The sequence below is a fragment of the Cnephaeus nilssonii genome (genome assembly GCF_951640355.1).
Source record: "Cnephaeus nilssonii genome assembly, chromosome: 4".
Lineage (NCBI taxonomy): Eukaryota > Metazoa > Chordata > Mammalia > Chiroptera > Vespertilionidae > Cnephaeus > Cnephaeus nilssonii.
Window position 1 is genome coordinate 51,619,318 of NC_137075.1, and position 24,106 is coordinate 51,643,423.

General features: G+C 39.4%; 1 protein-coding gene across 3 annotated transcripts in view; it reads right to left on the bottom strand.

Moving 5' to 3' along the window:
- Window positions 1-24,106, bottom strand: part of ATP8B4 (ATPase phospholipid transporting 8B4 (putative)) — a 226,059-nt gene that overhangs the window by 30,171 nt on the left and 171,782 nt on the right. For all 3 annotated transcript variants that reach the window (XM_079767474.1, XM_079767472.1, XM_079767473.1), the window contains exons 21-24: window positions 23,852-23,957; window positions 10,773-10,920; window positions 7,365-7,548; window positions 6,613-6,836 (exon numbers count right to left, since the gene is read on the bottom strand). In XM_079767474.1, the coding sequence (XP_079623600.1) occupies window positions 6,613-6,836; window positions 7,365-7,548; window positions 10,773-10,920; window positions 23,852-23,957 (662 nt within the window). The remainder of the gene's footprint in view (window positions 1-6,612; window positions 6,837-7,364; window positions 7,549-10,772; window positions 10,921-23,851; window positions 23,958-24,106) is intronic.

Consider the following 24,106-nt stretch of genomic DNA (forward strand, 5'->3'; position numbering starts at 1 on the left):
ACAAGATAAAGAAAGAAATCAAAAACTTCCTGGAAACAAATGAAAATGAACACACTACAACCCCAAATCCCTGGGGCACAGCAAAAGCATTCCTGAGAGGGAAATTCATAGCACTACAGGCATACCTACAAAGAAGAAGAAGAAGGAGGAGAAGGAGGAGGAGGAGGAGGAGAAGGAGGAGGAGAAGATGAAGAAGAAGAAGAAGAAGAAGAAGAAGAAGAAGAAGAAGAAGAAGAAGAAGAAGAAGAAGAAGAAAAGAAGAAGAGGAGGAGAAGGAGGAGGAAGAAGGAGAAGAGGAAGAAGGAGAAGAGGAAGAAGGAGAAGGAGAAGAAGAAGGAGGAGGAGGAGGAGAAGAAGAAGAAGAAGAAGAAGAAGAAGAAGAAGAAGAAGAAGAAGAAGAAGAAGAAGAAGAAGAAGAAGAAGAAGAAAAGAAGAAGAGGAGAAGGAGGAGGAGGAAGAAGGAGAAGAGGAAGAAGGAGAAGAGGAAGAAGGAGAAGAGGAAGAAGGAGAAGAAGAAGAAATAAATTACTTAACCCTACAACTTAAAGAACTAGAAAGAGAACAACAAAAGCCCAGAGTAAGTAGAAGGAAGGAAATAATAAAGATTAGAGAAGAAATAAATAACATAGACACTAAAAAAAAAAAAAAAAAAAAAAAATACAAAAAAATCAATGAAACCAAGAGCTGGTTCTTTGAAAGTATAAATAAAATGATAAACCATTAGCCAGACTCATCAAGAAACAAAGGGAGCCGAAACCGGTTTGGCTCAGTGGATAGAGCGTTGGTCTGCGGACTCAAGGGTCCCAGGTTCGATTCCGGTCAGGGGCATGTACCTTGGTTGCGGGCACATCCCCAGTGGGGGGTGTGCGGGAGGCAGCTGATCGATGTTTCTCTCTCATCGATGTTTCTAACTCTCTATCCCTCTCTCTTCCTCTCTGTAAAAAATCAATAAAATATATTTTTTAAAAAAGGAAAAAAAAAAGAAACAAAGGGAGAGGACACAAAATCAGAAATGAAAGTAGAGAAGTAACCACTGACACCACAGAAATACAAAGCGCTGAAGAAAATACTATGAACAACTATATGCCAACAAGCTGGACAATGTGGATGAAATAGACAAATTCCTAGAAAAATATAATCTCCCAAAACTGAATCAGAAGGAATCAGAAAACCTGAATAGGCCAATAATAACTGATGAAATAAAAGCAGTAATAAAAAAATAAAAACTCCCACCAAACAAAAGCCCAGATCCGGACGCTTCACAGGGAAGTTTTGCCAAACATTCAAAGAAGAACTAATACCAATACTCCTCAAACTATTTCAGAAAATCCAAGAGGAAGGAACAATTCCAAACTCTTTTTATGAGGCCAGCATTATCCTAATTCCAAAACCAGATAAAGACACTACAAAGAAAGAGAATTACAGGCCAATATCCCTGATGAACATAGATGCTAAAAGCCTTAATAAAATATTAGCAAATTGCATCCAGAAATATATTAAAAAGATCATACACCATGCTCAAGTGGGATTTAGAACAGGGATGCAAGGTTTACAATATTTGCAAATCAATAAATGTGATACATCACATAAACAAATTGAAAGACAAAAATCACATGATTATATCAATAGATGCAGAGAAAGCATTCAACAAAAACCAACACCCATTTTTGATAAAAACTCTCAGCAAAGTGAGAATAGAAGGAGCATATCTCAACATGATAAAGGCAATATATAACAAACCTACAGCCAACATCATACTTAATGGGCAAAAACTAAGAAACCATTTCCCCTAAGAACAGGAACAAGACAGAGATGCCCACTTTCACCACTCCTGTTTGACATAGTATTGGAAGTGCTAGCCATAGCAATCAGACAAGAAGAAGAAATAAAAAGCATTTAAATTGGAAAAGAAAAAGTAAAACTGTCATTATCACAGATGACATGATATTGTACATAGAAAACCCTAAAGATTACATCAATAACTACTAGACTTAATAAATGAATTTGGCAATGTAGCAGGATACAAAATTAACACCTAGAAATCTGGCTTTTTTATACACCAATAATGAACTTACAGAAAGAGAAACTAAAAAAAAAAAAATCTCATTTACCATTGCACCAAAAAAGTTAAGATACCTAGGAATAAACTTAACTAAGAACGTAAAAGACCTGTACTTGGAAAACTACAGGATGTTGAAAAAAGAGATAGAGGAAGACATAAACAAATAGAAGAATATACCGTGTTCATGGGTTGGTAGAATCAACATCATTAAAATGTCCATACTACCCAAACCAATCTGTAGGTTCAATGCAATCCCCATTAAGATACCAATGGCATATTTCACAGACCTAGAACAAACTCTCCAAAAATTCATATGGAATAGAAAAAGACCCCAAATAGTCACAGCAATCCTGAGAAAGAAGAACAAAGTTGGAGGGATCACAATACCAGATATCAAGCTATACTACAAAGCCACTGTTCTCAAAACTGCCTGGTACTGGCACAAGAACATATAGACCAATGGAACAGAACAGAGAACCAGAAATTGACCCAAGCCATTATGCTCAATTAATATTTGACAAAGGAGGCAAGAGCATACAATGGAGTCAAGACAGTCTCTTCAATAAATGGTGTTGGGAAAATTGGACAGAAACAAGCAAAAAAATGAAACTAGACCACCAACTTACACCATACACAAAAACAAACTCAAAATGGCTAAAGGAGTTAAATGTGAGATGGGAAACCACAAAAATATTAGAAGAATCCATAGGCAGCAAAATATCAGACACATGTCATAGCAATATCTTTACTGATACAGCTCCTAGAATAATGGAAACTAAAGAGAAAATAAATAAATGGGACTACATCAAAATAAAAAGCATCTGGACAGCAAAAGAAATCATCAACAAAACAACGAGAAAGCCCACTACATGGGAGAACATATTTATTTGCCAATGTTATCTCTGATAAAGGTTTAATCTCCAAAATTTATAGGGAACTCATACAACTTAACAAAAGGAAGATAATCCAATCAAAAAATATGGGCAAAGGACCTAAATAGACACTTTTCAAAATAGGACATACAGAAGGCCCAGAGACATATGAAAACATGCTCAAAGTCACTAATCATCTAAGAGATAAAAATCAAAATGACAATGAGGTATCATCTCACACCTGTCAGAATGGCTATCATCAACAAATCAACAAATGGCAAGTGCTGGCGAGGATGTGGAGAAAAAGGAACCCTCATGCACTACTGGTAGGAATGCAGACTGGTGCAGCCACTGTGGAAAACAGTATGGAGTTTCCTCAAAAAATAAAAAGTGGTACTCCCATTTGACCCAGTAATCCCATTTCTATGAATATATCCCAAGAAATCAGAAACACCAATCAGAAAGGATATATGCAACCCTATGTTCATAGCAGCACAATTTACAATAGCTAAGACTTGGAAACAGCTTAAATGCCCAACAGCAGATGAGTGGATTAAAAAACTGTGGTACATCTACACAATGCAATACTACACTGCTGTAAAAAAGAAGGAACTCTTACCATTTGCAACAGCATGGATGGAACTGGAGAGCATTATGCTAAGCAAAATAAGCCAGTCAGAGAAAGATAAATATCACATGATCTCACTCATTTGTGGAATATAATGAACAACATAAACTGATGAAAAAAATATAGGGCCAGAGAAAAAATATTTAAGAATATAATAGAAGTAATTCTGTTATTTGCAGATTTTTAACATTTCCTACAACTTTTGTGATATCATACTATGTTGGTACAGTTTTGGTAATATTATTATATTTAAAATCTTTTTTTTTCAAGAAAATGGAAATTCCTGAAAGGGAGAAAAAGAAATAGCTTGTTTCTTTGGAGATAAGTATTCTTAGCATCATTTTGTCGTTCATACACCTTACTGCTTCCAAAATATTGGAACTAAGATAAACAGCAGGGCTATGTCAGGTTTTAAAACTGTGGCCATAGGGACATGTGTTCCAGAATCTCCCAAAGTGGGTCCTGTTCCACAGGACAATATGCATGTTACTTGGGGAAAGAAAAACAGGGCTCTGTGGCAAGTGAGTCTGAGTAATAATACCGAATCGGCTCTAAGACACTATATATTGTAAGAAAGACCATTACCGATGCCAAAATTAGACCATATGAGGAATCTAATAAAGCGAAAGCAGCAAAGGAATAACCCCTTAGTGTGAGAATAAAGGAGAAACAAATTTTCTTGCAGAGAGGGACTATAGAAAAATGTGCTTGCATCAACCTTGGTACTAGCTAAAGGGTTAAACAAAAAAAATTTCTCTTAAAAATTTCAACAACAAATGATATTCACTGGATTTGAAATCCAAATTCAAAAAATACTGCAATAGAGAAAGAGATCTCAGGCAGGCCATATCCCCAGGAAACTGGCAAAAGCCATGTAAATTATCTCTGGGGAAAAATGGCTTCAGGAATAATGCCATCAAGATGGCAAGATAGATCATTCCCAATATCAGTTCCCCTCACAAGAAGACCAATGGCAACTATCCACAGACACATGTGAAAATCCCAGAGCAGGGGGATGAGGCTGAAGCACCACAGGGGACCAGAGACAGAGAAGGACCACATCCAAAGGAAAGAGGAGGGGCTGCATTCTGACTGCATCGCCCCTCACCCAGGTGGCACAGCACTGTACCAAGAGGGTCCCTCAGGGCCTATTGTTTCTCCAGTGGAGAAAAGAGAGGCCCAGGCAGACACCTAGCTCTCCCAGCACTGCAGGACACTTCCTGGGAGGCCTATTCCAGTCTTGCCTCATGGGAATCACTGGGGAAATCTGCAGAGGCTCAAAGAAAGATGGAAAAGGGGGTGGGGCTTACAGGAACCAATACTCAGATCTCACTATTGGTGCATCTCATTCTTACTTGCAGCAGTGGGATCCTGGCTAGGGGCTCTGCCCATCTACAATTCAAACACTTGAGAAACTTCATTGCAGATAGGTGGTCTGTCTTACAACTGGGTTTAACCATGTCTTTGGAGACAAATGGGTTTAACCATGTCTTTGGTTTAAAAATATCTTATTGTTCTCCTTGCTGTTCTCTTTTTAAATGTGAACATTGGTGAGAGACTTCAAAAGAATAATTGCTTAACATCTGACTCTGACCAATTTTATCAGATCTTTAAAGCAGAGCAGAAAATCACCTAAATGTAGAGGGTACAAGTCATAGGAGATAAATTTCAACTTCAAAGTTTTAATGAACACAACTTTGGCAGTAAACCTGCCTATCCAAGCTTGGTGTATGTGTACATACAAATCATTAACAACTTGTCTGTGTCCACAGAGGTCTATGTGAGGATTAGGACATCCTTTCATAATTTTGTAATTTTTCTAAAGCATCAAACCTTTGCAGTATGAAAACTGGACCTCTCAGAAACACTGCTTAGCAAACAGCCTTGCTTTTTAGTCACCCACCTAGGAAGGCATAGTTCTTACCCCCACACCTGTCTTTGTTGGACAAAGGTGGAATTGTAAGCAGGTAACTATCTCTATCCCGATGCCTTCTCAAAGTAGAGATAAAATCAAGACTTTGCTTTACTTCAACTGCCTACAGATTATCAAAAATAATCAACAGAAACTTATTTTAGTTCTGAGAATGTTATCCTTAAAAGAGAAAATTAGGAATGGGTATAGGTGTGCCTCACTTTAAGAAATCTCAACTTCTCAGAAAAAGAAAAAGATGTATGACATCTATTTTCATTGCAAAGAGAATTTGCTAATCTCCCTTGGCCCATTTAAGATAACATAAAATGCCAATATTTAATTCATACTCAATTTTTCTAAAATAAAATGATTGAAAATATCAGCTTCATGCAAATCATTGAAACCAGTGATTAAACCCAAGAGGAAGGAAGAATAATTGAAGAAATGTCTGAGAGTTATGACTACCAGTTCATTTTCAAGGACAATCTTGTTCTTTTGTTGTTGTTTAAAACAATAATGTAGTTTTTAATTCATAAGTATATTTAAATACTATAGGTCTTCCTTTTCACAATTGACACTCAGAATAAAACTTTACTAATATCCAAGATATGGAGTTAAGCAATATCCTTTAAAATGAAGATGAGTGGATATAAAAATAGAATCCTGATTTATAAATTTGCTAATTTTTCTTTGTTATGACCAACATACTCTATACAGCAATTTTTTAGCCAATGAACTGCTGTCAAAGCATCCTTGATGTCAGGGCATCAGTTACTTCTCCCTGATTTAAAATATTTACATTCAGGGTGTTGGGTGAGGGACCATTTTCCCAAAATATACCTCAACATTTCTTGTCATTGTTCCTCAGACTTCTGAATTAAAACTTTCTATCAAGCTTACCTGTCATCAGACAAAAACTTGAAGAAATGAGTACTCATTGGTTGCTATGTAAATAAGAGAAAAATACATAAAAATCCCAGCTAAATATATATTCTTCTTGGTTTTAAAGTTCAAATCAATTACATAATTGCCATAGTGTCACTATTTATTAGTAAAAAGCCATGAAGCTTAGTAAATTATAATCCAGGGGATCTTATAAAGGAAACAAAAGTCCTTTTTTTTTTTTTTTTTTACCAACCTGGGCTGAGAAGCCACAGAAGAAACCAAACCAGAAATGCACAAGTGTGAATGCAAAATTCTTATAGAAGAAGTAGCATAAGAATTTGCACATTCGGAAGTAGGACCACCTTCCATGAACAAGGAGAAGCCTTTGGAGGTATCGAAACTGTGCAAATGAATAGTCACTGGCTAAGACTGCCTGCAGGCCCTCCTGGCCACTGATTCCAATGCCAATGTGAGCACCTGCAAAGAAGAAAAGGAACACTTTCATTCTCCAAACAAAGATGCAATCTCTTTGGGGAACTTGTCATTGCTCTTTTATTGTATTACTTATTTACAGGAACCTTACAGCTATGGCATTAATAATTTTCACATACATTATCTCATGAACCACTCCTGATGGATATTTATCCTAGTTTTACAAAAGGGGACATTGGCACAGAAAAGTTCAATAACTTGCACAAGGTTTTACAATGTGTAAGTGGCAAAGCTGGGACTAAGCCCAAGTGTTGGGACTGTGGGACCAGTGTTCATTCCTCTGTACCAATGCCCTTTTCTAGCCTAAAAATACACAAATTACTTAATTACAGACAAGGAGGTGGGTTGTTTTTTATGAATGCTAATAATGGTGGACTCATTGGAACCAGAGCATTCATTTTAGAACCACTGAGAAAAATGCAGTTGCAATGGAGTCTCCATCACATATTGCCCAATGCTGAACCTGAGGACTTCAGGTATGCAGCATGCCCCACTGAGCAAATGTTCCCTTACTTTTGATCATGCTGACATCATTGGCTCCATCGCCTATGGCCAAAGTGACAGCATTTCTGTGTTTCTTCACCAGCTCTACTACTTGGGCTTTCTGGAGTGGCGTGACTCGGCAGCACACCACAGTCTTACACATGCAGGCAAGTTCTAGGAAATCATTCTTGACATCACTTTCTAGGGCATGAGCCTGTGATTTTAAAAAAAAAAATACAGAGTAGAACAAGAAGTAATAAATCAAAGGCATCACTTGGGAAGCATATTTCTTGTTTCTCAACTGATTTATTTTCTAAACAGTTAAATTTATGTTAAGTAACAACAGCTAACTAAAGAAATGAGTGTTAAGCTTCTAAAGGCCAAGAAATTTTAGAATGAAAATAAAAGACACAGTGCTCTTGCATGTCCTCTTTGACACATCATCGTGTTGAACAGGAGACACAGTTAAATGCCAGAGAAGTTCCAGAATCTCCAAAATAAGGAAAAGCCCAAGACAGAACCTAGTCACCATCTCACCAAATTTAGAATGAACTACAAAATGGTGATTTCTACCCTGGCCTGTTTTTCTCAATAGGTAGAGCATTAGCCCATGGACCAAAGGGTCATGGGTTTGATTCCTGGTCAAGGGCATGTACCTAGGTTGCAGGTTGGATCCCTGGCCCAGGGTGTGGGCAGGAGGCAGCCAATCAATGTGTCACATCAATGTTTCTCTCTCTCCCCTTCCACTCTCTCTAAAAAAAAAAATGGAAAAAATATTATCAGGTGAAGATTTAAAAATAATAATAACAAAAAAATAATAATTACAAAATGGTGCTTTGTTCTCATGATGGAATTTTTGTTTCGTTTGCATTGCTGTTTGGTATATTTAGTGTTTTCATTAATGCACGGATTAATGAAAAGCAGATAATCTGGAGATCAGGCTGAAGAACATAGTGATTGAAATCAAGAGAGGCCTGCACAAAAGGATGGTGTGCAAAAAACAGGTGGTGTCTGAGATAGAGTTCCTCAACCATTTCCACCCTTGCTCTCTCCGAATACATAACAGCCTTTAGATATGCCAAGAAATAACTGAAAAAGAGAGTTTAAGCCCTGACCGATTTGGCTCAGTGGATAGAGCGTCGGCCTGTGGACTGAAGGGTCCAAGGTTCGATTCCAGTCAAGGGCATGTGCCTTGGTTGTGGGCACATCCCCAGTAGGGGGTGTGCAGGAGGCAGCTGATCGATGTTTCTCTCTCATCGATGTTTCTAACTCTCTATCCCTCTCCCTTCCTCACTGTAAAAAATCAATAAAATATATATTTTTTAAAAAAATTTAATCCTTTTCAATTAACTGTGTAATTTTTTCTAGAAAACATCTTGCTGTACACATCTTGCTATAATAAACACAATAAGAGGAAACAGTAATCCACCTAAACTTTAAGTCATCTTTGAATGAATCTTCAACAAGATATTCACAGCCCCTCACAATTGGCCCCTATATTCCCTTTGAGTTCTGTCTTCTACCACTACCTTTAAGTTTTCTCTTTACTCCCATTATGCCAAATTGCTTATTTCCATAATTTTACAGGTTCTTTCTTACCTTTGCACTGTTGTCTCCTCTACCTGAAAATATCACTTCCTCCAGGGAGTCTTCCCTGGTTTTCCCACAAAGAATTAAATGTGTCTGTCTCTATGCTCTCAAAGCACTGTTTGTTACTCTTTATAGTATGTGCCATACCACTGTGAGATTAGTTGTTCCACCAGATGGCAATCCTTAAAGTAAGGTCCACAAATATCAAAATATTTATATCCTTATCTTCGGGCTCTAGGACTGTGACCTAGACATGCTTAGTAAATGTAAGTGGTATGTCTAGAAAGAAGGGCAAATGGCTATAAAAAACATGTGCTGAAATAGGTAATTCTCATGTCAAGGTCTATAACGCCTACGGGAAATTGCGAGTTAGCACTCTCAAATACAAATGCCCTTTCTGAAAAAGAAAGTATGTAACTGGCTGTCTTGCCCAGAATGGTCCCCCTTTCTCTCTTTTTTTTTCTTTATTATCAACAAAACCTTGACTCCCCGACTCTAAGAAAGAAAGATCCAGTTACATTCTGCAAAGCATCAAGATTTCAGCAAATTGGAATTATAATGTGTTTGTTTTTGTAAACTTTTGAATATACTATCAGATACAGGGTCCATTCTCCTTAAATGAAAAATGACATTTCATGGTTTCACAAGCTTCAGGCATTGAAGCTGAAAGGGTTCTGAAAGAGGATCTACCTTAGCTTTTTCCGCTTATTTATTAACAGAGACAGAATACTATATGGTATCACCTGAGTACTCTAACCCACCACACAGTGGCTTCTTTGAGCCTGAGGGAAAGTCAAAATGCAGCTCATTAGGGACCCTTTCCATATTGTGGTCCATTCAGCTTGGAGGCCACCAACTCCAAGATGACAGGTTTATAATTTTCAGTTGCTATTCATTTGTGCAAGGGAGAAGTTCGTGTCATCTGGACAAACTTTCAACTGAGCTTGGCCTGCAGCTGAGCTCTGTAACTTTCCATGGTGTAGAAGGCAACACATCATTATGTCTGGAATCCAGCTGGATAATGCTCTGAGCCCTCAGAGCTAACAGACAGCTGATCACAGGGGGGAAATGCAGATCCAACTTTTTTTGTCCTCTAAGAAAATGTCTACAAGAAGATACACTTATTTTCCAAAGTTCGAAAGAGAAAAGGGGTCATCAAAGCAGAAGAAAAATGTGAGATTAGTTCATTTTGCATAGAAATGATAACTTTGCTGGAGTGCAATCACAGATTTGTTTTCTAAATTAGAAACTCAGAAGAGCGTTTTGATATTTGTTCAAGATTTGGAACCTGAACTACATTAAAAGTACAATGCAAGTTTATTCTATTACGACAAGAACCAGATTTCCTAATCAAAGTAAATTGTTTGGCATAGCTGTAAAATGCTGCTATTTAGAAAAACCACCAGAGGTATCTTAATGGCAATAATTTGGAGTGGTAATTATATGAAGGTCGGGTTGTACTCTGCAAATCACAAACATTAGCAAGAGCAATAATTACAATACATTCATCCAGTTGCATTATTTTAATTAAATAACAGCGAACTGTGACATTCTCCCTCAGAAAGCACTTAAACAATACTGCTAAATGCTCTACAGTCACTTAGACAAGATTGATATACTGTGAATTTGGTATTTCTTTGGATCCTCCCTTCACTGTGGTAGTTCAAGCAATAATGCATAAAATGTATATTAAAAGTTTCCTTTTACCTCACAAACAGGAAATCAAGTGTAAGTCTTGTTTCCATTAGTGTCATTTGTTTAGAAAACACAAAAGAAATTATGACAACACAAAGGAGACGATTATTAGGGTGAAGAAAAAGAAAGAACAAAAGCCTTAAGTGAGCTCACCAAACTGTGGCCATTTATGATTAAGGCGTAATCTCCTGTTACGGTTTCTTCTACAATTGAGTCCAGCTCCAGCTGCTGCTTTTTTTCAAACACTATATGGCCATTGGAAGAACTTCTGTTTTGTCCAAACAAATTTTCCTTTGCTTTCCTTACAGGCAAGGAGGGTGGGGGAGAGAACAAATTATAACAAAGTATACAGAGCACACCTTTTAACTCTAACAAGAGATTGGTCTAGAGGTAAATTCATTTTGCCGTTATTTAGATAGACTGTGACACAAGATTCAGTTATAGCAAGCTTGATAATTCTTTGTAATAGGGATACCATAGCAAATTTCCAAATTCCAGAAAGTAGGAAGGAAAACATAATAAAATAAAAAAGAATCATCTTGAATGTTCTAAATTACTTAAAAGCTAAATCACCATCTTGATCTGGCCTTGAACTAGGGGTTCATGATAAATTTGGTATATAAGGTTGTCTACGTTTCAAGGACTTAAGAACCACTTATCTGGCATGAGATATTGTTAAATAATGAAAGGGAAAGACTAAAGAAAATTCATGATATCTTTTAGGGATTCCAGGGTATCTATGTAGTAAATAAATTAATCAATTTGTAGAACAATGTAATACAATCCATCTTAAAACAGCAGGCTTCTAAGAAGGACAATATATTTGACAATAATACAAATGACAGCATTCATTGAATTGGCCTAGTCATTATATTATAATGGATTATTACAAGTGAAAATTGTACTCATCAGCTCAAACAATGGACTAAATATTCTGAGAAAGAAACTATAAACACCAAAGTGTAGAGGGCATTCCAAATGGAAACTCTCTTCAATGCCCTAGCTCTGATCAGCAGTAGAATAATCCTGCCCACATCTCATCTATCTCTGCTGTTTAAGAGGAAGACTGTATGGAGACTCAATAGCCTTAGAAGTGGCCTTTTCCTTTTCTCTTGAAAATGAAAAGATGATGCTTTTAGACAAAAGGAAATTTCTTCTCTGAAGACCCTTGAATGACAGGCTTTGAAATAACACAGGGCAAGCTGACAACTACTGAACTTTCCACCACAACAGGGAGCTACTCAGCAGACACTCCCTGAAGATGAATGTCAAAGCCAGCCACCAACACTTCAGGCTACAGCTTGCATATACAAAACTAGATGCCTGAAATTCGTGCACGGGGGGTGGGGGTGTGTTCCTCAGCCCAGACTGCACCCTCTCCAATCTGGGACCCCTCGAGGGATGTCTGACTGCCTCTCGCAATCCGGGACCACTAGCTCCTAACTGCTCGCCTGCCTGCTTGCCTGATCGCCCCTAACCCCTCTGCCAGCTTGCCTGGTCGCCCCTAACCCCTCTGCCTGCCTGCCTGATCACCCCTAACCACCTCTGCCTGCCTGCCTGATCACCCCTAACTGCTCCCCTACTGGCCTGATTGCCCCTAACTGCTCCCCTGCTGGCCTGATCGCCCCTAACCACCTCTGCCTCGCCCTGACCCGGGACCCAGGATTCTCCCCTCGAGGCGGTTGCAGGCATCCGGGACACGAACTTCCCTCCCTCTGGCTGGCCACAGGCACCAAGGACCTGGGCCGGCTTCGCCCAGGCTGTCCACAGCCGCAGGGGAGTGTGGGTGGGTGGTTTTGCCCAGGCTGCAGGCACTGACACCCAGGACCGCGGGGCAGGTGGCTTGTCTCTCTCCCAGGCTGCAGCCCCAGGCCCTGGCGCCCAGGACCATGGGGCATGCGGCTAGTCCCTCTCCCAGGCCAGGACACAGGCGCAGATGCCGTTGCTAGTGCCCAGGACCACGGGGCAGGCAGCTTGTCCCTCTCCCGAGCCGCAGCCTGGCTGGTCCCCATTCCTCTCTCTCAAGTTCATTTGTGCCTGGCTGGTCCCCATTCCTCTCTCCCCAGTGTTGAGTGACTGAGCCGTTATGCGTGATGGCATGAGGGCATGACGACCATCTGCATATTAGCTCTTTATTATATAGGATGAGTGCCCATGAGAAAATGGGGAGTGAGAGACTGACCAGAAAATGGATGTTTTGGCTTAGAGCAAAATGAAGTGGTTCCCCAAAGGTTCATCCTACATAGAAGAAGTTTAATAAAATGGTTTTCAGCAGTGACTCCCCTGGAAGAAGAGTGTGTTCGCTGTACAAAAACAATCACTGTAGTCCACAACTTTCTATTTGAAAATGTAACACTAATTATTTACATACTAAGTTAAAAAAACAGCAAACAAAAACCTTATCTTCTGGCTCAACATCTCCTTCTGCTGTCCAGGACCCAAATCACAGCCTGTATTTAGGAACCCAAGCAACGCAGAGGTTACATGGCCCTAGCTCCAAGGATGATATCATGCATTTAGCATCAGTTTGCAGGATCAAAATAAAAGGCTTATAATGTCAGCGTGCTGCGTGTGAAATTTAAGGAGTTAAGGTGAGGAGGGAGAGGGAGAACTGCCATGAGAAGTTATTGTTTTAAGTGGGAGGAACAGACTTTTGCATCAGATAACCATGTCAGGGAATCCTCCTCACAGTCATGGAAATGTATAGTCCCATGTAATGAAGAAAGCAAAAGAGACGAGTTCCTCAGAAATGATCATTTTCCTGACAATGTTGCAGAGCTCATAAATTGGGTCCGAAGAAAGCACCAAAGGGCAAACATCTCCTGAGGTTTCCTTTTTCGTAAAGTTCTCACTCGCTGTATAAATGACTCAATCTCTGTTTTCCCCCAGGAGAATGAAAACATTCCAAAGAAGGGTGAGTTCATAAAAGTATTGGCTGAAATTTTATTTACTTAGTATTTTACCCCCTAAATTGTCTTCCTAACATCTCACAAGAACCTTTTCCAGGCAGACAAAGGACAGGTTTCCTAGCTCTGCTTCAATTCCCGCTGCACTCCCTCCATACGGGCCAACCCTCCTCACCAGATCGGGCTTGTGCATTTTCAAACCTTTGCCCATGTTCTATAGTTGTCATTTCTTTTTCTTCTGGAACATCTCTTCAAATACCAGCTGGTTCTTGCAAAAACGATTTATTAGAAGAGCAAAGGCTACACACAACTCCCTTCAAAGAATATGCACTATATTTTTTGCAGGCATAACACACAATGCTTACCCACAGAATACAAATAACACATGCTAAAACAAAAGAATGCCTTTTTCCAAGCTTTGTAATGAAGGGCAGTCTATTACAATGCTGGCATGTAGAAATGGATTAATGATTGAAGCAACCGCAGCATTCACAGCCCCATGCCACTACAAACACAGCAAAGCCCAGTGAGGCCCATGTCGGCTGGTATGCAACCTATAAAGAAAAGAGATGGTAGGGAAAAGAGTCCTTTTGTCAGTCCTCTTAAGACACCCTATATTCAAATATTAAAAGGACCTGTTAGGAAATGGATTGAAATCATGATATCATGCTTAAAAGAAGACAATCTTGACTTTAATATAAGAGCATTGGGCTTGGAACCTGAAGACCTGGGTTTGTTACCTTAGACCAGTGGTCAGCAAACTCATTAGTCAACAGAGCCAAATATCAATAGTACAACGATTGAAATTTCTTTTGAGAGCCAAATTTTTTAAACTTAAACTTCTTATAATGCCACTTCTTCAAAATAGACTCACCCAGGCCATGGTATTTTGTGGAAGAGCCACACTCAAGGGGCCAAAGAGCCGCATGTGGCTCGCAGCCGCAGTTTGCCGACCACGGCCTTAGACAGTCAGTTGGAGTGCCAGGGAGTCTCCCTCATTGGCCAAGATGATAGAGGGGAAGGTTGTCACACTGAATGTGCCCAAAACTAGACATATTACTGGATAGGGCCCAAGGGTACCAAAATCTAGCAACATAATTGGATAGAAAAAAAAATCCCTCCCCTCCCTATACCTATAAGATCCTTGGTCTTCAGCAGAAAAAGAGATTGGGTCTTTGAGAGGAGAGTCTGCCATTCTCCCAGGTCCTGTGGCTCCTAAATAAAATATCTTTCCTTTTGCACCAGCACCTGCCTCAGGAATTTGGCTTTTGTTACATCAGGCAGCCAAATTTCCATTTCTTTTGTTTTTTTACAGGTTCAGGCCTGAGGTCTGCCTCTGACATCTAGCCACTTGATTAGTCAATTACAATCTCAGGCTAAAACCCAGGTCTTCAAATTCCTAGCTCTTGATTTGCCACACCAAGTAAGTTTACTATAGAGTCTGCCACCAGCTGCAGGCTGTTTCTAGGTTGGGGCAAGACACAGTGACAGGGGAGCAATTAAGGGACTACCCTGCCAACTGGAAGGGAGAAAGTACATGAAATTTTTATTTCAAGCCTTAGTTCCATCCCTTACTACCTGTGTGACCAGAAGACATTAAAGCCCTGCACTAGTTTAGAAACTGATTTCTTTATTAGAAACTGGGGGAATGGTACCAGCTAATCAGACTGGATGATAACAGCTATGAAAACTTGGGCAGCTATACAAGAGTATACTAGAAGATCTCGAAAATTACTTATTTCTCTAAGGTTTTACCATTTATGATAGAAACTTAACTTACTAAATACAGTTAGCTTGGATGACTAGCATTTGGGAATTAGGAACAAGATGCACTTTGTTTGGACTGCATAGTGTTTTTAAAAAATCTGTATGAGTTTATGGACAAGATGATGTTTGCCTTTTCAAAGGCCCCCACCCCTCCCTAATCCTACCTAATAAAAGAGTAATATACAAATTGACTGCACCTTCGCTACGCCCAAGACACGCCCACTGGCCAATCAGGGCGAGTATGCAAATTAACCCAACCAAGATGGCAGTTCATTTGCATATCAAGACAGCGTGGAAAGAAGCCAAGCGCTGCAGAAGGGAGTGAAGCTGCAGAGAAGCAAGCAAGCAGGGCGGGGGAGAAGGAAGGGAAGCAGGTGGGGTGGGGAAGAAGGAAGGGAAGCAGGCGGGGTAGGGAGAGCACAGCAGGAAGCCCTATTGCAGGAATCTTCCTGCAACAGGCCACTAGTATCTTATATCTAGCCCAGATCATGCAACTAATGTTACCTTTCTGGCCTTGGAGTCATTTGCATTTATGAATTCTGCTCACTCAAACAAATAACTTTCCACCAAGTTTTTTATTAAGGAGGAAAGTATATCACTGGTATACTTCTCAGAAGCAGTGGAGTCACTTTATGGTTTAATTAGTTATAAGACATGAATTTTTCTAACAATAAAGCATGTGATACATGCAACAAAAATGAAACACGGAATGAGTTTGCCTGTCAGCCCAAGCAAAATTACATTCTAGTCTATTTTCTTTAGGGCAGAAGATATATATATTGGTGAAATGTAATCAATGCAGTAATCTTCTGAGAAACCATAGCAGAAGTTAATTGTAGATTTCTGGGGATGCCCTCACTACTAAAGCAGCTATGACAGTAAAGTTAACAAAGGACTCAAAGTGTCTAAAATGACTTCATGACACTAAATTTGAAACAAGCCATATGCACGATATGCATGAAAATTACATATCCATGTTTATAAAATAATCTAAATACACTTGACAGGTTTAAATATAAGCTTTTAGGTCATTTCTTCCGAATAGCTACTATCACTTAGATCCTGTTCTTTTGATACACTTTTTTTGTTTGGTTTTACATGAACTCCCACTGAACTCAAAAGCATAAAACAAGAAAAGTTAATGGTATAAATTTATTATTTCAATGTTTTATCCCCAAAACTATGGGCTTTGATATAAGTAACCAAGATTGAAATTATAGAGAGCACCTTTAGCAATTACTTTTCTTAGATGTTCTTCCCCCCCCCCATCATAATATTAAGAAAATGAATATTATAAATGGATGTAGAATTTTCTGCTATGCATTTCCTCTCTATCTTAGACTCTAGAAATGGGGTGAGCTCCAAGGTTGGTTGAAAAAAACATTATTTGCCAGTCAGTTAAACAACATGGCTTTAAGGGTCCTGAAATAATTAATCTAGCTAGAAATTATTTCCTTTTTCCCTCTAAATATATTTTCTCATTAAAAAATGGAGATAATTTTTTGGGTTTTTTTCCCTAATTGTAAAAGTATTGTATGAATACTATTTTAACTCCAGATAATACAAAGAGCCATAAAGAAGAAAGCAAACATGATCCATCTGATCCCTCACTGAGAACTATCAACTTTGTATATGTCCTTCAGAGCTTAATAGGTAAGTAGGTAGACAGATATGGATATAGATATATAGTGTTTATACATATACAGGGGTGGGTAAAAGTAGGCTTACAGTTGTTCATATGGAAAATAATAAATACGACACTTAGTGAATAATAATCCTCTCTAATAAAATGGTAATATGCAAATTAACCATCACTCCGCTACATAAGCCACGCCCACCAACCAAGCCACGCCCACCAGCCAATCAGGGCGAGTATGCAAATTAACCCCAATCCAAGATGGCTACAGCCACAGAGAGCAAGGTTTCCCAGGTAACAGAGGAAGCCAAGCTTTCCATAGCCGTTGCAGGCCTAAGCCTCCACTCAAGCTACAAAGTTTCAATTATAGAAGGTAAACAAATTCAAACAAATGGCGGCAGAATGGAGCTTGAGAGAGCAGGCCAGGGTTGCCGGCGGCAACAGGGGAAGCAAAGCTTTCCGCACACCCTGGCCGGGCTCACCCGCTTAAGGCTACAAAGTTTCAATTGTAGAAGGTGAATTAACTGCCACAGAAATGGCTGCCGGAGCCCCAGGCTTGGATCCGCTCCAGGCTACAAAGTTTCAATTGTAGAAGGAAAATAAATTCCAGATACCAGGGCCTCCCCTTGGGTTGCCAGGGGGCGTGGCCGGCCTGCAAACCACCACAGGCCCCTCGCTCAGGCCGCCCCACACTCCAAGGGAACCTCCACCCTTATCTGTGACACCCTTCAGGGCAAACCAGCTGGCCCCCACCCGTGCACCAGGCCTCTATCCTATCTAATAAAAGAGTAATATACAGATTGATCATCACTGCAACACACAATATAGCTGCCCCCATGTGGTCAAAGATCCTGCCCCCATGTGGACAGAAGATGGCCACTACAAGATGGCCAGCAGGGGAAGGCAGTTGGGAGGCACCCGGCCTGCAAGGGAGGGCAGTTGAGAGGGACCAGGCTTGCAAGGGAGGGCAGTTGGAGGTGATCAACCCTGCAGGAGAGGGCAGTTAGGGGTGACCAGGCTGGCAGAGGAGGGAAGTTGGGGGCAAACAGGCTGGCAGGGGAGCAGTTAAGCATCAACCAGGCTGGCAGGGGAGTGGTTAGGGGGTGATCAGGCTGGCAGGCAGAAGCGGTTAGGGGCAATCAGGAAGGCAGGCAGGCAAGCAGTTGGGAGCCAGCAGTCCTGGATTGTGAGAGGGATGTCCGACTGCCCGTTTAGGCCCGTGGGATCGGGCCTAAACGGGCAGTCGGACATCCCTCCAGGAGTCCCATTTTGGAGAGGGTACAGGCTGGGCTGAGGGACAACCCCCTGCCGTGCACGAATTTCGTGCACCGGGCTTCTAGTACAATAATAAACTTTCATGTACTCCCAACTGTAAACCTACTTTTACCCACCCCTGTACATACACACATAAACATACATGCTTTTTATTTTTAAAAAGGATTATATTCTGCATGTTGTTTCATGATTTCATCTTTTATTTAACTATATCATGGATATCTTCCAATGTCAATAAAGAACCATTTTTAATGACCGCATAGAATTCCATTGTAGGTATATAGCAAAGCAATTAACAAAATCCCTGTGGCTGGGTATTTGAACAATTTCTAATATTCCATTATCATAACTGATGCAGCAATGAATATTTCTATATATTTACTCATATATTTGTCCATTTATTTTCTTAAAGGCAATTCCTAGAAGTAGAAATCTTTGGGTAAAAAATGTGCATATGTGAGCCCTGGTCAGTTTTCTCAGTGGTTAGAGCATTCGCCATTGACCAAAGGGTCTCGGGTTCAATTCCTAGTCAAGGGCACATACCATGGTTGCAGGGTCAATCCCTGGTCCCAGTTGGGGCCCATATGAGAGGCAGCCATTCAATGTGTCTCTCTCACATTGGTGCTTCTCTCTCACTCTCTCTCCCCCTTCTCCCTCCCTTTCACTCTCTCTCTAAATATCAATGAAAAATACACTGAGTGGCCAGATTATTATGATCTCTGAAAACATAATAATCTGGCCACTCAGTGTATATCCTACATAATAAAAGGCTAATATGCAAATTGTCCCCTCGACCAGGAGTTCAACCAGCAGGCAGGCCAGCCAACTGCCCATGTCCATTCCCCCTGACCAGGCTGGCCGGACCTCACCCATGCACGAATTCATGCACCGGGCCTCTAATATATATACACACATATATATATACCGAGTGGCCAGATTATTATGCGTTCAGAGATCATAATAATCTGGCCACTCAGTGTATATCCTTAGGTGAGGATTAAAAATAATAATAATAAAATGTACATATGTGTAATTTTGAAATATATTGCAAGTTTTCCCTCTAGAACGTTTCTACCAATTTACACTCCCAACAACAGTATGTAAGAATTCATATTTCTCCACAATTCCTTCACATAACAAGTTATGTCATCTACTTAGTCAACCAAATGTAGCTGAATAAAATTTGGAGATATTAACCTTGATTCCCCACCCCTTCTGCAAGCACCACCATTACCACAGGTGGCCCTCTTTGTTTCCTCAGAAACATACCTTGCCTTGGATGACAGAACCAAATATAGAGAAGACAAAAAGTCAAGATCTTGCTTTTTGCTAAAGGAGTTTATCACCACCAAACCAGAATTACATGAAATATTAAAGAGTCTTCTTTAAAAAGAAGAAGAAAAAAAAGGTCAAAACTATAAACAACAAAATGGCAATAAATGCATATCTATCAACAATTGAATCCAAAAAATCAAAATAAATGAACAAACAGAAACAGACTCATAGAGATAGAGAAAATTTCGATGGCTGCCAGATGGGAGGAGGCTTGTGGGGATAGGTTGAAAGGTGAAGGGATTAAGAAGTACAAATTGGTTGTTTCAGAATAGTCATGGGGATGTAAAGAACAGCATAAGGAATATAGTTAATAATATTCTAATAACTATGTATGGTGTCAGATGGGTGTGAGATTTATTGGGATGATCACTTAGTAAGTCACAGAATGTCTAATCACTGGGGGGTACACCTGAAACAAATATAACAATGTATGTCAACTGTAATTGAAAATTTTTTTTAAAAGAACTTGCTTTTTTGAATACCAAAATAGGCTCTTGATACTTACAGTAGCATTGTCATTCTGAATTCCATCAATCTGGAATTTTACTAATTGGGCTTTTTAAGAGGGAAGAAAAAAGTTTCTTTAAGTCTCATGAGATTAATCCTTAACGCAATCTGGGCATAAACTGTTGGATACTAGAAAGAAATGACCTCTTTTTCCCAACTCCCATCCAGCCTACAGGGAAAGGAATTTAAAAAGGAGTTTAGATGCTGATGAGTCACTAAAAGACACCTGGATGCTGACCCACATCCTGGACTACTGGTGGTTGGAACCATGTGGGTAATAGAACCCTCAGATAAGTTTTTGGGAATCTGAGAATGGAATAGTTGCCACTGACATTCAGTGACATGGAGGCTAGTAAAGGGATTTCAGGAACAGTGGCAGCCATGTGAGAGCACAAGTCTTCTGGGACACAGGTCAGGAAGCCACTCGCAGGAGGGTGTGGAAGTCAGACAAGAGGGACAGCCAGCAACCTCAAGAGACCAGAGACCAGACAGGGACACAGAAGTGGGAAATGCTAGATACCAGCAGGGTCTCTAAGGTCAATGGCAGGTAAGGCAACTGTGCATCCTACACTTGAACTAAAGTTACCCAAAAGTGCCCAGTTTAGTTGTATTGTCATCAAGCAGAAAAGAGATTCAAGTTCAGTTTTAGAAAATGTAATAAGTTTCTGTTCTTACACACCTGAATGTATTCTGGACTATGAAGTTAGACAGCTAGAAATGACAGAGCCTCCTTCTACTCCTCTTCACATGGAATCAAATTCTAAGTCCTATTCATCCTACCTCCAAAGTACTTTCCCTCTGTTACAACCTCACTGCCTTAATTCAACCCTCATCATCTCTAAGCTTGAGTATTCCAACAGCCTCTTGATGTATCATCCATTTTCCCCAGCAAACATAATCTATCCTGTCACTAGAATGTTATTTCTAAAATGCAAAATCGAGTTTGTTACCCTTCTGTTTAGAGACCATTCACATTTACCCAATACTTTCCGGTATTGTATACAATACCTTCAGGATAAAGTCTAATCACTTTTGCTTATCATCAATCCATCTCTGAAAAAAAATGTTTCTACCCTTAGGTGTGAAACATTCTAGCTACAACTTGGAATATTGCTCCTGAACAATAACATGACTTCTTTCATGTTTCTATGCCTTTGTGTGTGCTAGTTCAGCAACCCACAGTATCATTATCCAGTGTAATCAAGGGAGGAAGATGGTCCATAAAAGTTGTAATAAAGGTGAGCGTTTTTAATATCTTAGGAAGGTTCATAAAAAATATAGATTTCCCTATGATAAGAATGCATAGAATCTCTAATTTTTTTTAAGTTTTGTGTTATTTGGCTACCATGGCACCAACCTGGTCTAGGAAACTACTATATCACGCTGGTTAGAAGTTATGACTGGAGATTGCATATGTCTTTGCCAAATAAAAATTGGGAAATCTAATTAATTGTTACTGACATAATTTTATTATTATTTACATAATTTTAATGATAGACTCCATAGAGTCTATTGGGGAAATAATAATAAAAGCAGTGCTTGTCGGTGGAAATATTGGGAACAATGGCTGAAGGAAAGAAGGAAGAAGGAATGAAGGAAGTAGAAAGAGTAGGGAGTGCAAGAAGGATGTTAATTAATGGCCATAAAGTTTTAAATTCTTGACTCACTGAATCCTCAAAATAAAATAATCTATTAGGGTACATATTTGTATATTTTTCTATTTTACAAATGAAGAAACCAAGCAAAGGGAAATTGAACAGCATATCAAAGTCACTTAGCCAGCCGGTGAGCATGGAGCAGAGATGTTAACTAGGCTCCAGTAAACAGGAAGTTCATGCTCTTCCTCTTACGTCTGCAGTCTCTCCCTGAAATTTATTCTCACCTAATTGCTCATCTAGTGTCTGAACACAAGTGAAGCAATAAGGTGCCTAGCAACTACATTTTTTATATTAATTTTTTTAAGGAGTGAGAATACATCTAAGGTGTTTTTAGGGAGAGACATAGCAAGTAATTCGGTGCATAGGCTCTGGGGCCACACTGACTAGCTTCAAATCCCTGCTGACCCACCAACTAGTTGTGGAACCTTGGGCGTATTACCCTGTGTCTCAGCCTCCTAATCTGTAAACAGGAGTAATGATAATGTCTCTCCATTAGATTGCTTTGAGAATAAAATGAGGTAATACATGAATACTACTAACAATAGCGTCCCAGGCATAGTCTCAAAGCATTTAGCAGTAAGCTCATTAGAATCTGGATATACTCGCATCTATTTTCCTTCAGCAAGAGATAAAATCTCCCAAAATAAAAAATTTTAATTATTAATTATCAAGCAAATCACCAATATTTCTTCAATAGACTCTATGGGATGTATCATTAAAGTTATAGAAATAATAATAATAAAATTATATCAGTAATAATTAGATTTCCCAATTTTTATTTGGCAAAGACATAGCTTCCAACAAGCATGACATGGCAGTTTCCTATGGTGGGAAAAGTTAGTGTAGAAGAAGTTGAGAGATTTGATCTACAAATATTGATTAGTGGTGCTAACGGTTGAGACTTCGTTTCTTTCTAAGGTTCAGGAACAAAAGTTTAATGAAGGAGATGCCTTAAGGAAACCCATAGTGCACCACTGTCCTGTGAAGGGAAGGTTAGGCCCCCCTCTAGAGTAAACAACAAGTAGCAAGCAGTTTGCCTCCAAGTCAACAGTCTATTTAGTCAGTCCCAAAATTGGGTTGAACTTAGAGAAGCTACTACAAGCATCAACAAACAAAAATTGTTATAGGACAGCATTTTTGAAGTGCTAGGAAAATAATTATGCAGACTTGTAAAATGTTCTTCAAATAAAGTAACAAAAATAATAAATTGGCAAATAAGAAATACTATTTCTCAAAATTTAATGTTTGTCCACTCTTACCTTCAATTTCACCACTTATACATTTTCTGGTACTATGTAGTGGTTACACAAGGTGTGTAGTATGCTATTTCAATAGCATCTATATCAAAATGTCTACTTTCTTGAAAGACTATTCCAACTTTACACACCATCTCCAAGTTTATCTAATCATAAGCTTCATCTAGGTGCTTATTAAAATACAAAGTCCTATGCCCATATAAATTCTTAATATTCTTAATTTTAAAGCTAGAGAACTGGTATTTTAACAAGTGCCCTCAGTAATACTGATCACTCATTATCATGTAGAGTTGACAGGTTAATCACCAATGCATAATTTTAAAGGCTAACCATGTAAATGATTGAAAATCATTTTCTAAAAATATTTGGGAACCCTGCCCAGTTTGACTCAGTGGATATAGCATTGGCCTGAATACTGGAGGGTTGTGGGTTCGATTCCAGTCAGGGGCACATACCTCACTTGCAGGCTTGAGCCCCAGTCCCAGTCAGGGAACTTGCAGGAGGCAACTAATCAATGTGTCTTTCTCACATCGATGTTTCTCTCTGTGTGTCCCACACCCTCCCCCCCGCCCCCCCCCCCCCCCCCCCCCGCCTTTCACTCTCTCTAACAATCAATGGGAAAATATCCTTGGATGAGGATTAACAAAAAAGTTAAATTAAATTAAAAATACTTGGGAAATGTTGGAGGCCTGAAGATATTAACTCACCACTGTTAATAAACTTACTTTTGTTTGTGACCAAAATGAATAGAATTTTAGGAAACATGGAGAAAGAGCTCTATATTAAATGAAGACCATAGGTAATTATAGTGTCTTTCCACTTTCTCAACTACCTGATCTTCCCTTTTCCCTTTCTCCCTTTTCCACTCTTCCCTTCTTCCTTTAACACTTACCTGAGTTCTTCTCTGACTTCCACTGCTGTGTTCCCTGCTATAATGAACACTTCATTCATATCATCAGTCAGCATGTTGCAGGCATAGCCAATGTTGATGGCAGTTTCTGATACAAAATAAAACCTACTTCAGTTAGAACATTACTTAATAATCTATATATAAAAAAGGCTAATATGCAAAGTGTCCCTGTGGGAGTTCGACCAGGAGACCAGGAGTTCTATCACTCACTATGACATGCGCTGGCCACCAGCGAGT